Source organism: Anticarsia gemmatalis, chromosome 14 (genome assembly GCF_050436995.1).
Source record: "Anticarsia gemmatalis isolate Benzon Research Colony breed Stoneville strain chromosome 14, ilAntGemm2 primary, whole genome shotgun sequence".
Lineage (NCBI taxonomy): Eukaryota > Metazoa > Arthropoda > Insecta > Lepidoptera > Erebidae > Anticarsia > Anticarsia gemmatalis.
In genome coordinates this window covers 5,723,648-5,738,733 of record NC_134758.1, presented here as the reverse complement: position 1 = coordinate 5,738,733, position 15,086 = coordinate 5,723,648, and the positions used below count along the sequence as shown (strand labels likewise).

At 36.0% G+C, this 15,086-nt stretch overlaps 1 protein-coding gene across 2 annotated transcripts; it reads right to left on the bottom strand.

Annotated features, from left to right (window-relative positions):
* Nucleotides 1-506: 506 nt before the first annotated feature.
* On the bottom strand, nucleotides 507-13,836 carry LOC142978514 (sodium-coupled monocarboxylate transporter 2-like). 2 transcript variants are annotated; one of them, XM_076122994.1, is made up of 10 exons: nucleotides 13,564-13,836; nucleotides 13,107-13,231; nucleotides 6,859-7,011; nucleotides 5,507-5,726; nucleotides 4,491-4,761; nucleotides 4,065-4,153; nucleotides 3,718-3,826; nucleotides 3,292-3,453; nucleotides 2,701-2,882; nucleotides 507-1,068 (listed from the first exon to the last, which is right to left on the bottom strand). In XM_076122994.1, exons 1-10 carry the CDS (start codon nucleotides 13,800-13,802, stop codon nucleotides 702-704), a joined length of 1,917 nt encoding a protein of 638 aa, XP_075979109.1. In that variant the 5' UTR covers nucleotides 13,803-13,836; the 3' UTR covers nucleotides 507-701. The 2 variants fall into 2 exon arrangements, with proteins under 2 accessions (XP_075979109.1, XP_075979110.1); XM_076122995.1 differs by lacking the exons at nucleotides 13,107-13,231; nucleotides 13,564-13,836 and adding an exon at nucleotides 10,783-10,882.
* Nucleotides 13,837-15,086: the final 1,250 nt, after the last annotated feature.

Genomic DNA, 15,086 nt, shown 5'->3' with positions numbered 1-15,086 from the left:
AAACCGCAGAACGGCATGTAGTTTTGCTATCTCGTTTACGATGAAGCCGGTTGCCTACGATGCGGCTTCCCGTCCCGACGACTTCCAATTGCACATACACAGACAATCAGGTCTGTGCGTTGTACGTTGCATTGTCAAGTGACTTCGAGACCAGAATAAATAGTATGCTGTAAATACTTCAAGAAAAAAAGCGATATCGTTTTGAAGAAAAAAAGGGCTAACAATAATCCGATTGAATAAAATATTCGGTCCACTTTTATAACTCGTATAAAGAAATGGTAATGTCTTTAAAAGTGCATTCAGCTATTTACAAACTTTACGGACAAAGGGTTAACGATAGTTTTATTTTTTATATATTTTATTATTGAAACATAAAGCTGGTCTCCAAACAACAACAAACCAGGTCGTTAGAAAAATATGGCATCCAAATAGAAAAATATTTGATGTCCAATGATATAGAAATACACAAACATTTTACAAATTTGATATTGAATGTAAACTAAAAGTGACTTTCAAATGTTTTTATTTCATCGATTTTTAGCAAGACTGTACACACAACCAAATTGAGAATAGGCATAAATTTTGAGTCCAAATACGCCGGCATGATTTCGTTAGATTCGATGATTTAGTTCGTTTCGCTACCAAAAATATCGCATTAGGGCTGGAGTCAGCCATGAATGCGAAAAGGGAGTACCAGCAGATTACTCTTGGCGGGCAAATCCGAGTGCTTTAATTGGCAACATTGTGTTCTGAGGGACAGGTGAAGAACAGCCTTGATCTATAGCTTCTTTCAAATGTTTCAGCGCTTCGTCTAAAGCTACGTAGACCTCCTGAGTATTCGGCGATCGGGCTTCCAAAGATGCTGTGGGACTTCTAAACTGTGATTTGTGAAGAATACTCTGCGTTAGAGGACAGAAGACATCTGGGTTCATGGAGTCCGATCTGGATTTCCCCGTGAGGTAGCTCATGAGAACTCCTATGAGTAAAACGGATATGGCTCCCGCAAATGGACAGTATGTGAAAGAGATCCTGAATAGTGACTGTAGACGTTTCGTTGGTAGCTGGTTCCTGGAATTAAAAATCATTTCTTTATATTTTTGTGCGACATCCAATAGTGTGGTTTTAGGGACATTGTAAGTAAGGCAGACAACGAAAGTTAAAAAATATTTCGCAATACCTGAGATTCTGCGCCGATAAACATTATAATTGAATGTGGAAATAAGAAAACTTGAATATAAAACCAAAACCAAAACCAAGTTCCGTTAATGAATTAATTATAATGAATTCCAACAACAGCCGATAATAATTACTTGAACGTTACAATTTTCTACAAACACCGCGAAAATGAGCAGCATCATAATGAAGCAATAAAAATGGCGGTTGATTTAATTAACTTGGTACAATTGGAAAACGTTAATTTTAACCGTACACATAACAGTTTAATTATACAAACTTTTACATACTTTACTTTATATTATGTATAATTGAAACTCAATATTGGGTTATTGGAATTTCATTTTGTTCGAAACTTTTGGTATACCGCAAGTTTAATCAGTGTTCAGCCCACTCACAAGAACTATAAACATTGTTATGGAACACATACTCGTAACTATTCGTAATTTATTAGTTCGGAAAAACTATTTGTGTTAAATATTAACAGTGGAAAATTCCAGTATTAAATTAAAAGGGTTTCTAATAAATTCCGGTTAGATGCCGATTAGTTAAAGTAGTTTGAGGTTTAATTTTTGCAACTTTGAACGGCAATTAACAATAGAATTTGTCTTTGGAAAAGTATACATATGTATATAATTATATCTGTGATATAAGAGTTGTAGTTGTAAACATTATTATTGATCTTCTTAGGATTTGTAAAACTAACATTAGTGTTAGTTTTACATGGTCAGCAATGCATATATTCATATAGTTTGAAGGTACACTGCTTTAATCAAGCATGCAAAGCGAGAATGCAAGAGGAAACCCAAGTTGTTGGGTGACATAAAGTGGTGTACCATTCTCTCCATACACTCCCCTGACTTTTAACACTTGGGTCACTAGAGGCTCCAACTTTAGTTCAGTAAGTACACACCAAGTATAATTACAACATGAATACGTAAATCCAAAAACCTCAAAAACTTATTTAGCATAGTAATTTAGTAAGTCCCATACAACCAGCCTGCGGTTAAAAAAGACTACGTCGAAGAAAAGTCATAAAAGTGCGGGGAATGGGGTAATAGTAATATGGGTAAAGTTTTAATAAGGGGGGAGGGGTATAAAAGTGAGCCCAGGCTCGATATCACCCAAGTTACGAAGAAAGATTAAAAGTTGGACCAAGCAACCTTTAACCAAGTGTGAACTCATTGGGTGTAATAAAAATGTTCGTCATAAAACTAGTATGGATTTTATTGGCTGACTAATTGAGTTTAGGTCCCTATTGTTAGAAGTTTGATATACTTACTTACTAGTGTATAAAGAAAAGCTAGTAATCAAACTCCTTATATATCATAATGTGTCATATGTTTCGTCGTGATTATGATGATCACCATCACCATTTAGTTGCTATGGAGGCAATTTCCCTATATTAAGCAGACAACAGTAACTAAACTGGCCAATATCTACTGCTATCAAAACTGCCGACAGTTTCAAACAGGATCCATCTATTAGAGAATAAATGAGTCATAAACAGTAAGTGCTAATACTCACGCAGCGTTAGGCAATACTGTGGTTATGTTGACCAGTACATGTGTGAAATTAGCTTTCCCGCACCCTGATATTGCCAGTGGTTTGACCTGAAAGGTCAACGCTCCGGTGGCTAATGCATTTTCTGCGCCGATGAGCAACCACCCGCAAAGGACTAGACTCAACAAACAACCGCTTAGAGCACCCTGAAAAAGAAAAAAAAACATATTTTTTTATTCTTCAATTAATCTTAAACTATATAAATATAATATTATAAATAATAACAAGAAACTTTAATGATATTAATATTTTTATTTATTATATTAAAGCACCATCTATCTATTGACTAAAGAAACTTAACTTTAGTGCTGCCATCTTTTGTGAAGATTTGTCATCAGTTACAATTTAGGGAGTTCAAAACGAAAAGAGTTGTTAAATAAAAAGAATAGATGTCGCTATTACTAATGCTTTGTAAGTACAATTAATTTCTTCAAAAATAATGCATTAGTTCAATTAATAAAAAAAAGGATTTAGCTTTAAAATTTTAATTTTTAATTTATAAATTAAGATTTATTTCAGTCGATTGTCTATCAGCGCAATATTAACATAACTTACAGAACAGTTGGCCCTGGAAAACACAATGCCCAACGTGAAGAGTCCGAGAAGCGTGCCAGCTGTCACTCCAGTGACTCCTGAAGCCACATGTTGCAAGCGATCCATCTCTTTAGCGAACCAGACCACCACTCCGCAGTAAATTCCCACCAAGACACATAACAACTAGAAGAGAAAGGAATTAAGAACTTAATTTTAGTATTTATGAGTTTTGGTAATGTTGGCTGATCCTCTGGTTTTGAACAGCGATACCAAAAAATAAAATGATTCATAGATCTCATAGTAAATAGTTTGCTTGTGTTATTATTCTTTACCATTGTTATAATTTGCAACCACTTGTAAGAAATAGTACCTAAGTCTCACAGGCATCTGATTTTTTATAAGTAAAAGGCATTGGTTGATTTTTTAAAAGTAGGTAGATAATGATACCTTCATAATCTTGCAGCAGGCTGTCTCTCTAGTGCGTTGAGGCATCCACGGTCTGATGAATTCTTCAAACAGCACTCCAGCTATCGAATTAATCAACGATGCAATACATCTGCAAGTCACATCTACAAGGTAAATTAAATACACCAGTCTAGAACATGTAAAGAAAATAGTCATTTTGAAGTCAACAATATTATATTATATTATAATAATATTCGTGGCTTAAAGTAGCCGTTAGAGGGGGGGTCTCTCATCTAATCTTACTTTTTAGGGAGCTAGCAATTGGTTTGAAAAACTATTGGTTTTTAATTGTTTTCATATTTTTTTACTTTTTTGAGACAATGACTCACCCAGTAGTTGCGCTGAATATTGACATGATAAAAATGCCGCAGATACCGGGAAACATTGATGCTAGGTTGTTGAGAAAGTGCGGGACGAGCTGTAAATAATGGCCTAAATTAATTCAATCAATAGTTTGTCCATATACCGATATTTAGATACTTAGGTACATTTTTTTAAAAATCATGATTCTGCAATTTACTCCATAACTATCCCAAAACTGGTAAATTAAAATATAAACATAAAAATGTTAGTTTTTGTTGTATTCATGTATATTGGTCCCGCATGTTACTCCAACTCGCAAAAAGATGGATAAATGACAAGCTGCAATTGAACCGTATTCATTTAAAATAACTCTGCTATTTCATTAGACCAACCACCCTTCTTACCTTTAATGTTAGAAGGGTCTATAGATCGAAAAAGACTTTCAAACAAACCTGTTCATGTTTCTTAATCTCTCCAGTAAGAAGCGGGTCGCAGCCAGCAAACCACGCATACAACGCGAGACCAAGGAAACACGACAAGAGCTTCATAAATATAACGCCCACACAAGATACAGTCAAACAGAGCCTTGCTTGACTGATCGTAGGTACTGCTAGGAGTTTCTGTAGGGTAGACTGGCTTAGAGCTATCTTCCATAGCCAGTTGGTGGATAGAGCGAGGGTTACTGCAAAGAATGATGTGTGGTGCGCGAGCTCTGGGTCTGGACTGAAATTGAATAACAATTAATGGTATTTGGTTGTAAATTAAATTGTTGTTTTATGGAAAATTGCTGAATATAGAATGGGTAAGTACTAGCAGAATCGCGCGGCTCTATTCGCGTATAAGTTATAGGAGAAATTAAACTTGGTGACGCGCCCTAATAAGCGATCGGTGGATAGAAAATCATAGGACAGCTCTAAAAAATATGTTTTCGAATTTTTTGAGTTGTCACAATAATGGATGAATAATAACAAACACCCCTTTGAAAAGATGATAATGAATTGCGAATCATGTTTTTAGTAAATCTTAACAACAAGAATCTACTTTAAAGCAGAAATGATATGTACCCATTTTCAAAGCCAACTGAGTCTGTTATCATTATGAATCATGCTTTAAAGCCTGCGACAAAGCCTATTTTAAGCCTGACCACGATATTTTAACGTGCATGTATATTTTTAAACACAACTTTTATCCGATTCTAGTTTCCAGTTACTGGAGATTTTTGCCTTTAGTGTATGTGTCTGAAAATTATGAAGCCCCGAGTTAGCTTTCTGGCTCGTACAATGTGTATTTCGATTTTCCAATTTTAGATGCAATATTCTCCGCTACAGCACAGAATTAATTATCAAGGTAACAGACCTGACTGCCAATTAGGCAATATGAATAAATACATTAAAATCTATACAGTTTAAAAAAAATGGCGCTACGCGAGTGTATTGCATGTGCGCTTGGATGTTTTTTTTTTACTTACTCATATAACACCAATCTTCCTCCATGTCCAGCAATCTCCCACATCTTCTTGAAGCCCATCGGCAAAAGTGCCAGGCCACTAGGGAGGGCCGTTCCAGCTAAGGCCAGAAATGTGGTAACTATCCCAAGAGCAACAATAGCTCTTAATCCACCGACAGCACAGAAGGTGGCACAGCCAACACATAGCACTGCAGTTATACGACCAGCTAGCTGATTTGTTACTGTAAGAATGAAAACATTGCATATTAATTATCGTAACGTTGTACTTATCCATTAACCGGCAAAATACGGGTCCATGGGGAAGAAAACTTTTCGATTAAGGCAGTCTTGGGAGTGAAGCTAAGTAGGGTCGAGTTCACAGAATTCGACTATACTTAGCTTCATTCTGCTTTTATCTTTCCCAAGGCTTAATGCACCTGCAGACCGGATGAATTTAATAGAAATTGTCAATGATTAGCAATGTGAAAAAGAAACTAGGTGCTTATCGGTAAAATTTGAATGTGTTTATAGCTACGAATTTATAGCTGCAGTGCTGTAAAGTGTGTTTTATATGCACCTACTAAACATTTTGAGTTTAGTAGGTGCATATAAAATATTTTTATGTAAACCTTTATTACTGCGGAAGAAGACGTTAGATAATATGACTTAATCCTACTCATTATGCAAGAAATAATGGTTAATTAATTTACAATGCACTCCTGTGTGTGAACTGTATGACGCACCACGCAGACGCATGTACCGCGATTGTATGAACTTATCAAACTACAATTATTGTAGGAAGATAGTTATGTTTATGTTGACAATTATTGTAATTGTGTAACGATAATAAAGCAGTGCAAGTTTGTTTTATGATTCCCTAGATGAAATAGTTTACTAGCAACAGAGAATGATATTACTTTTGCTCTACTGAACTTGATCAGATAAACTCAAAAAAAAATAGTGCTGATTTTACCACTTGCGGGTAGAGAGAGTACCTACATATTTGATAATTTGATAGAACGTTGCTGAAAAATAGCAAAACATTCTAGAGTAGACTAGCAGACATCTAAATGCGCTGAAAACATCGCGTGGGGATTGGTAAAAGATAAACGTGTAAGCTGAAATTGTGCAAAAAAATTACCACTTCTCTTAATGTTTATCTGCCATTTTAACTGACAGATAATCTAACCGACAGCAATCCGGAAGCTGTAAAATTACTTTAACAATAATATTGGCAACAATATCTGCAAAATAATAAACTTTCATGCAGTGAGGAAGAATAATATTTTTATAGTCCATATTTAAGAAATCTTTTAATTCTTATTCAAACATGAGTAACTGTTTATCATAATTTGTACAGAGAGAATTACTTACCTAATCTAAAAGCCATGAGCGGAACGTAAGGCACGATGGGCAATAACATCAGCTTACTGACGACAAACAGTACTGCGGCAATGGTCCGCGTGTGAGTTGAAAATCTTATTTCTAGATATTCGAAACTTGATGAAAGCTGCAGTTTGTGGAACACTGAAAAAAGGTAAGGTCAATGAAAAAGTATCAAGTGGTATATTAAATCGAAAAGAAGTAAAGTAAGCGTTGCTCAAAATAAAATCAAAAAATTAAAGTAATCATGGGGAGGCAATATTCCCGAATGGTGAGAAAGCTTGGATTCATGCAGAAACAGTGATAGCTGAGTGGTATAAGTTGATACCTTCCAAACAAGCGGTCGACGGCCGTATTTATTTTATTTTATTTTATTTTATTTTATTCGGAAAACAAACAGTTTCTAAATCTAGGGTTACAACTACATACTTAACAAATAACCATTTATGTGTTTTCGCATATAAAAACTTATATAAACAGCTAGAGCAATGAATTTATATTTAAGTGCCTAAGTGTTTACAATTAAAGAACCGACTCAAACCACTGATTGGTCATAGTGCGTTTAAATTTCGCGGGACTTTTATTGAACAAATCAAGCTCAGGATTGTCAGCCAGTTGGTTAACGTAACGCGCCGCTCTTGGAAAGAACGAGCTTCCCCTATAGTTGGTAGTGCTATGCGGGACTGATAGATATGCAGGAATCCTTACTGTTCTATTAGGCACTTTAATGTCCAACATTGAGAGGAGATGTGGAGAGTCTATTAGAGACTGTGCAATTTTAACTAAGAGACTTACGTCTGCAATCTTTCTCCTCTCATAAAGGGGGAGTAAATGGTGTCTTTTACATCTCTCTGTGTAATTGCTATCTCTCTGCCTGCATTTAAACTCTAGAAATCTAGCAAATTTACGCTGAACACCTTCAATTCTATTAATATAAATGTCATAGTGTGGATTCCATATTTGAGAGCAATATTCTAGAGAGCTGCGAACGTATGAACAATATAGGACTTTCATGATTTTAAGGCTGTTGAACTGTGAGCAAGATCTTTTGACAAAACCTAACATCTTATTGGCTTTAGTAACAATATATTCAACATGTTTGTCATACAATAACTTAGCGTCGTGTATGACACCCAGGTCACGAATATGATCGACTCGCTTCAGCACAGAGCCTCTAAGAGAATACTCATAATTAATTTTATTTGCTTTACGCGTGAAGCTAATAGAGTAACATTTCGAAATATTTAAGTCTAATTTATTGTTTAAACAGTACTCCTCGAATCTGAAAAGATCTTGCTGCAGCAACAAGCAGTCGTTAGTTGTTTTAACTGCTTTGAAAATTTTCATATCGTCAGCATAGAGTAGGAATTTAGAGTTTTGAAAACATAAGTAGATGTCGTTTATATATATATTAAATAATAACGGACCGATCAGCGAACCTTGAGGGACGCCAGAGGGAACAGTTAACCACCTAGAGACATAACCATTAATTGCCACGGCCTGGGACCTATTTTTGATGTAAGAGCTAAACCATCTAAACAGATTGCCATGTATTCCTGCTGCTAATAACTTATCCAGAAGTATTGAATGATCGATACGATCAAATGCTTTACAATAGTCTGTAAAGATGGAGTCTACCTGACCGCCAGAGATCATATTTGACGTGGTGAAATCAACAAAGGATAGTAAATTTGTTGTTGTTGATCTGCATCTTATAAAACCATGTTGTTGCGGAATAAAGTAGTTAGACAGTGCAGAATATATTTGATTAAATGCTATACGTTCAAATATTTTAGAAAAAATGCAGAGTTTGGATATTGGCCTATAATTATCCGCCAACTGTTTATCGCCACTTTTATGTATAGGAGTAATATATGCGGATTTCCAAACGCCTGGCATATGTCCTTCTGTGATCGACCGTTGAAACAATATAGTCAGTGGTTTGGTTAACTCCGTAGCGCATCTAACTATAAACTTAGGAGATATGTCGTCGGGTCCAGCTTGTTTAGACAGATCCACAGACTCAAGTAGCTTGCGTAATACGTCGGAATCTATGCTAATGTCAGTAACTATGTTTGTGAGTTCGGATGTCCTGTGGTTTTCTGCAGGTGGAGAGCCACTAGTATGTGTACAAGGGGTGAGGAATGTTGACTGGAAGTATGTCGCGAACAAGTTACATATATCTTCCCCTGTTGATGCTTCAGTTCCCTCATATTGTATTTTGGAGGGTAAATTATTGGAACACTGTTTATTGTTTTTTATAAATGCCCAAAATAATTTAGGATTGTAGACAATAGATTCCTCCATACTATTTAGGTAAGCTTGGTAACATTCATCTTCCACCCTTTTAGCTCTCTTCCGAAGTAGACTAAAGGTGTCATAGTCTGATGAGTTGCCATAAATCTTGAATTTTTTAAGAAATTTATGTTTTTCTTTGAGTATTTTAATTAAGGCTGGTGTATACCAAGGCGGATATCGTGTGGGGTAAACGATCTTACTGGGAACATATTTATTTCTAAGGTCGTATAAACAGTCATAAAAACGCTCAACAGCAGTATCTAATGGGATAGAAGTCAACCTCACCTCCCAATTGATTTCACTGAGTTTCAAGTTAATCATGTCGTAATCTGCAATATCATAAAGATATTTCCTTCTAGGAGAGGATTTCAATGCGCCCATGCTAATAGAATTTAAATGAACAAGAAGAGACTTATGGTGCGCGTCTTCAGGTACTAATGGATCTTCACAGGCAGAGACAGATAAATGATGATTACTCAACACCAAATCTAAAATTCTATTGTTTACATTACGGCATAAATTGAATTGTTTTAAATTGCATTCTGAGAGAGTATCTAAAAAATGAAATTGGGTGTCACCGATTGTACCAATCGGCTCTAGGGTATCTCCGTGGTAAGACCAATCTATATTGCTTAAGTTAAAATCCCCCACGATTAAGAATATATCGTTGATACATGAGTTAACTATTGTTGACAATTTATCCGTAAAGTTTTGTAACTGCACATTGAACGAATTACCGTGCTTCTCCGCGCAAAGATAGAGCGTACATATATGTATTCTTTGTGCGACACGACCATTGTTGTTCATAACAGTGATGGTGACCCACAGGTCTTCCGCCGAGGATTGCCACTCCGGTCGTTCAATCACAGCAAGGTCACGACGCACGGCCAAAACCACCCCACCCCCGTACATTTCTCGCGTTGACTGATAGTTCCTGTCTCTTCGCCAAACCATGTACCGATCGTCGAAGAGCTCGCTGTCAGCAATACTGCTAAGTAACCAAGACTCGGACAGGGCAACAACGTCGTACGCATTCATGAGTAAATTACGTTTAAAAATATGTGTTTTCGTTCGCAGCCCTCTCGTATTTTGATAATAAACATTTAAAGCAGCCATTTACCTATTTTGCAAATCAATAGCTTTATTACAAAGCCTAGATATAAATATATAATAAATATAAAGGCAGTGATTATGTTGGCGGCAGCAATATAATATGCGTAGTGTAAAATCACAGTACAGGAGTGATTGAATATGTAATAACTGTATGAAAGACAGTATTGCAATTAGCTGATAAAAACACGCGTTTATTGCATGTATGAGCTCCCTGTAACATGAAAATTCAGATATGATTTGCAAAAAAACATAATTGATATAAAACTTAGGCAGAGAGACACCAACAACAATATTGAACGCAAAATAAATGTTATGAGTAACATTTAGAAACAAATCTAAAGAGCGGGCAGATTGAAAAAATTTAGCACTGCGTATGAGTAACAAGCGCAACACACAAAAGCCAAAGTCATTGAGGGAGCAAGACAGCGCGCAAGCAAAAATGACCGGAAAGCAAGAGCTTTCGCATACTCGAGCGCGCGATAACTGTGTGAATAGAGTGCTTACCTGCGATAAGTTGTTGGCCGGTCGAAGATGATTCACGCTTGTATTGTATAGATAAAGACAAAAGACTACGGTTATGAGTACGGTTCTCAAACTGTTTACAATAAAATTGTTAAAGTTGTATGAATATTGTATTATGTAATTTTTAATAAGTCCTTCTCGGTTTTTATGAAAAAAGTAGGTGATGTATCTGTTTTCTTTACCATAATCTTGCAGTGTTTGACCCAGATGTATAAGTACCGTTTTTCTTTAACCAGTGCTCTTGCTTTATTCAGTAACATTTTGTTGGCAGGCGTCAAATGATCGTTTATATAGAAATTAGTATTTGATGAAAAGCCCAGGTGTGATAAGGTAAGCTGGTTACTCTTGCGTGCAGATGAAATAAATTCCTCTTTCTTATATCGGCTGTGGAATGCGATAATAATAGATTTATCTGCATTCGGTACTCGAGTAGGTATCCGGGCTATGTAGTTTATCTCTTCATTTCGTATGCTGATATTTGAGAATTTGGTGATTTTTTGGACTATCTCGTACAGGTTCTCATTCTTCTTCTGGGGTATCCCACGTATTTCAACGTTATTGGCTCTGGCCCACTGATCTCTATTTTGCATTTCATAATTGAGCCTTACAATCTCATTTCGAAGAGATGGAACTTCGTTCGCAATTTTCTCTACCTCCACTATCCTTGTTTCTAATGACTTCACTTTGTCCGAAAAGTTGCTGATTAGGTGATGTGCCATTTCGATGGATTCTTTGAGGTTATTCAGCTCACTTTTAATAGAGTGAACGTCTGACACTAGTTGAGGTAGTGACGCCAATTGGAGTCCAATCTGGGTGAGTTGGTCTTGCATTTTGTCTAACTGACTAGGTTGCGGTGAGACGGCGACTGGAGATGGAGCAGGGCTAGACCTGCACTTAGGGCAGCGCCAACTATTTTTTCGATCTCCAAGTTTTCGAAAACCAGCCTCGGTAACTCCAGAACATTGGTAGTCATAGTGACGCTTGCATATACTACAAACGGGTCCTTCGGAATGATGAGTACCGCAGCTTGCACACGTAAACATCTTGGCAACAAAAGTTTGAGAAACGCTGAATATTTCCGAGTTTTGCTAAATAAGCGGGTGCTCACTAACGATGCCTGACGGCGACTGTATAAACTCAAAGCAACTAATCGAAGACTATTCAAAGTTATGCTTGACTAGCTGACCCGCGCAACTTCGCTTGCGTCACGTAAGAGAGAATGAGTCATCATTTTCCCCGTTTTTGTAACATTTTTCGTTACTACTCCGCTCCTAATGGTCGTAGCGTGATGATATATAGCCTATAGCCTTCCTCGATAAATGGGCTATCTAACAGTGAAAGAATTTTTCTAATCGGACCAGTAGTTCCTGAGATTAGCGCGTTCAAACAAACAAACAAACAAACAAACAAACAATCAAACAAACAAACAAACTCTTCAGCTTTATTATATTAGTATAGATTTAGAAATAATTGTCATTAGCTCTAAAGGTGATAGAAAACTCGTGAATTCTCGTGACTCGGAACCTTGCACACCCAAAAGTCCCCACTTGCATTTGGCCAGCGTTGGGAGGAGACCTTTTCCTAGGAAAAGGACAGCCTCCGATTTAAAAAAAAAAGTGGGATAAGCATAACGGTATTGCTACAAATGAAGAAGCAGTAAAAGTACGGTAATGATTTGGCAACAAGTGAAATATTTTCAAGGTTTGCATTTGATTTTTCGTCGCCTTTATCAGTCTTGTTATTTTAACTTTTATTGCTGCTCTTAGGAGGTCGGAGACTTTAAAGATAGTGCTAGAGTAAACGCAAATAATGGTTATAGAAAAATGTTGAGGTACTACAACAAATATTAATATGTTGGTAATTAGATAGTATAGAAAGAATGTGTCCTTATTGCTCAGTCATCGTGACTTCTAATCTAGCAGGCTTTCATGTAGCCATAATGTATATAAATATCCTATAGAGGTATGTTTTACCTAAAACTCTTTGTACACAAAATCTAGTACTTTTTATTTTATCTGTCTTAGAACCTTTTAGGGTGGTGGAATGGTAACTAATCCGGTTATAAAAAAGACAGGCTCGGAATCAATGACTTTGCTTTTATCCAAAAAACTAAGGTCTCATAATGTTCTGACTCTGAGACTTGTTGTCTTACCAGAGTAACTTTATTAAAACTATTTGATTGCCGAGGATTTCCTAAATAAAAATATCCGCTTGTTTCCTATTGTCACAACACCACAGCACAGCAGAACCTATCACTGCACTAGAGAAAGTTAAATGTATGTGTTCAATGATGTAAAACTACTTACCTGGTAAATAAATGACTGCAGTAAGTATCGTGACAATCACGAGAGACAGTGCTGAAGCCCAGTACTGGGTTCCTCTCAGGTATATTTCTACCGGCACTCCTAGTAATGTGATGCTTGTCAAGTGGCTGGAAATGAGGTTAGATGTTTTATTATCGCGTTTTTGAAGATGACCTGGTTGTACCTGGATTTGTAGGTAAGTAGATTTAGATTTTATTGTTAAGAAAATGTTGTGTATGACTTTCGATAAACAAAGCCAGGTTTATTTATTAGATCAACTGATATATAGTTTTTGGACAGAATATAGCTAGAGCACTTAGGGAATCCAAAATAAATAAAGTAAGAATGTCTATCTTGTAGTATGCTGTATATGTAAACATTAGCATATCAGAAACATTGCCTGTTTAAAAGAGAGATCAAAACTTTTCAGGGGATCGTGTTTTAAAATTGTTTGACTTACCTGGAAACCAACGCCAAAGAAATAGATATAACAGACATATTCTTCCCACCAAACAGAAACCCGGCAACCGAATTATACTTTTTATTAACCACATTATAATACACAATAATACCTATAATTACACCTAAAATTATACCGAACAAACAATACTCAGCTACATTAAAATATATGGGAGAAACCGGTACTGAGTTAGTAGTCCTTATTTTCAACATTCTTGTAATATCGTACGCGTGTTTCATGCGACGCGACTTGAAGCAAACAGCGTCTTGCTATCTGTAATTCTATAACAAAAGATATAAATGATAAAAGTGGATTTGCCTTCAATCTTTTGGCAAATACTGGCAACTTGTTTGTTCGTCAAATGGAAGTTCTATTTTCTAACTATTCTATTTGATTTAGTTTCCCTGAGACAATTACTGAAACTACTTAGATGATAAATGCTTGCAATATTGTCATACTTTTCCTGTCGGCTGCGATTTGCAAATGGCTTTTGATTCAAACTTACAATTGCTTGAAGGACTGCTTGTTTATTTTGCCTTAAAAGTGCATTTAATAATGTCAGAAATGTCATAACTTTAGTTATTCATAAATATTTGAGTTCGCCGTCTTTGCACTGTAGTTTGTTCTGTAACATTTGAATTTGCTGCTCAAAGCGGAGATATCTCATCGGATATAATCTTTGGCAAATAGTCGGTACTTAAACAGAGCAAATAGCGTAGTTCAGTAAACAGTTCAATAACATGATAAAAGTCACTCTTTCTGTGAGACGCGATGACGATTACTATTTGTTTTACTATTTAACGTATAGTTTTGTGTTTACCGGGGAGCGAGATAACAAGCCAGATTAGCGTTAAAGGCTATGTAGTTCGGTGACTCTCTAATTGTTGCCGCAGAATCAGCAATTAAAACAAACTCACGAAGAAAATGACTGGCAACAAAAAAAAAACTAATTAATTTTCGACTACACAGGGAAAACAAGGGTCTGTCAGTTTTTTCTAGTATTTATATAAACGCCATCTATGAGCTGCACACAAAACTTTAAACACATTGCGCCGTTTGGAAACTACAGAAAAGTTGGGATATGCAGAAGGTAAAAGCTTTCGGTAGTGATGCATAGATGTCGCTATAATAAAAATTAAGATACCTGAAGCAGGCCAAGATCAAAATTACATTACTAAACAGGTTTTTCAGTACGTAAATTATAGTATACTTTATTTATTTTTCATAAGCAAAATAATATTAATTTATTATTTATATATAAAAATGGTGTAAATGAATTGCTATGTTATTTTTATCAAATTTTCAAGTTGGAAGCGCTTGAGGTCTTTAGCAATCCAAAAAATCATGCTGTAGCATATTATTATGCGGAGGTGTGTCCGGTCTGTCCTAGGTTCAAATTTATTTCAGAATCAGTATACATATTTTTGTATCATGTAAGAATTTTGACGTTGACATACTCACAGTAAGAGCAATCGTGTTTTAGTAGCTGGACTCTTAGATTCGATCCCCAGGAGAAGATATTA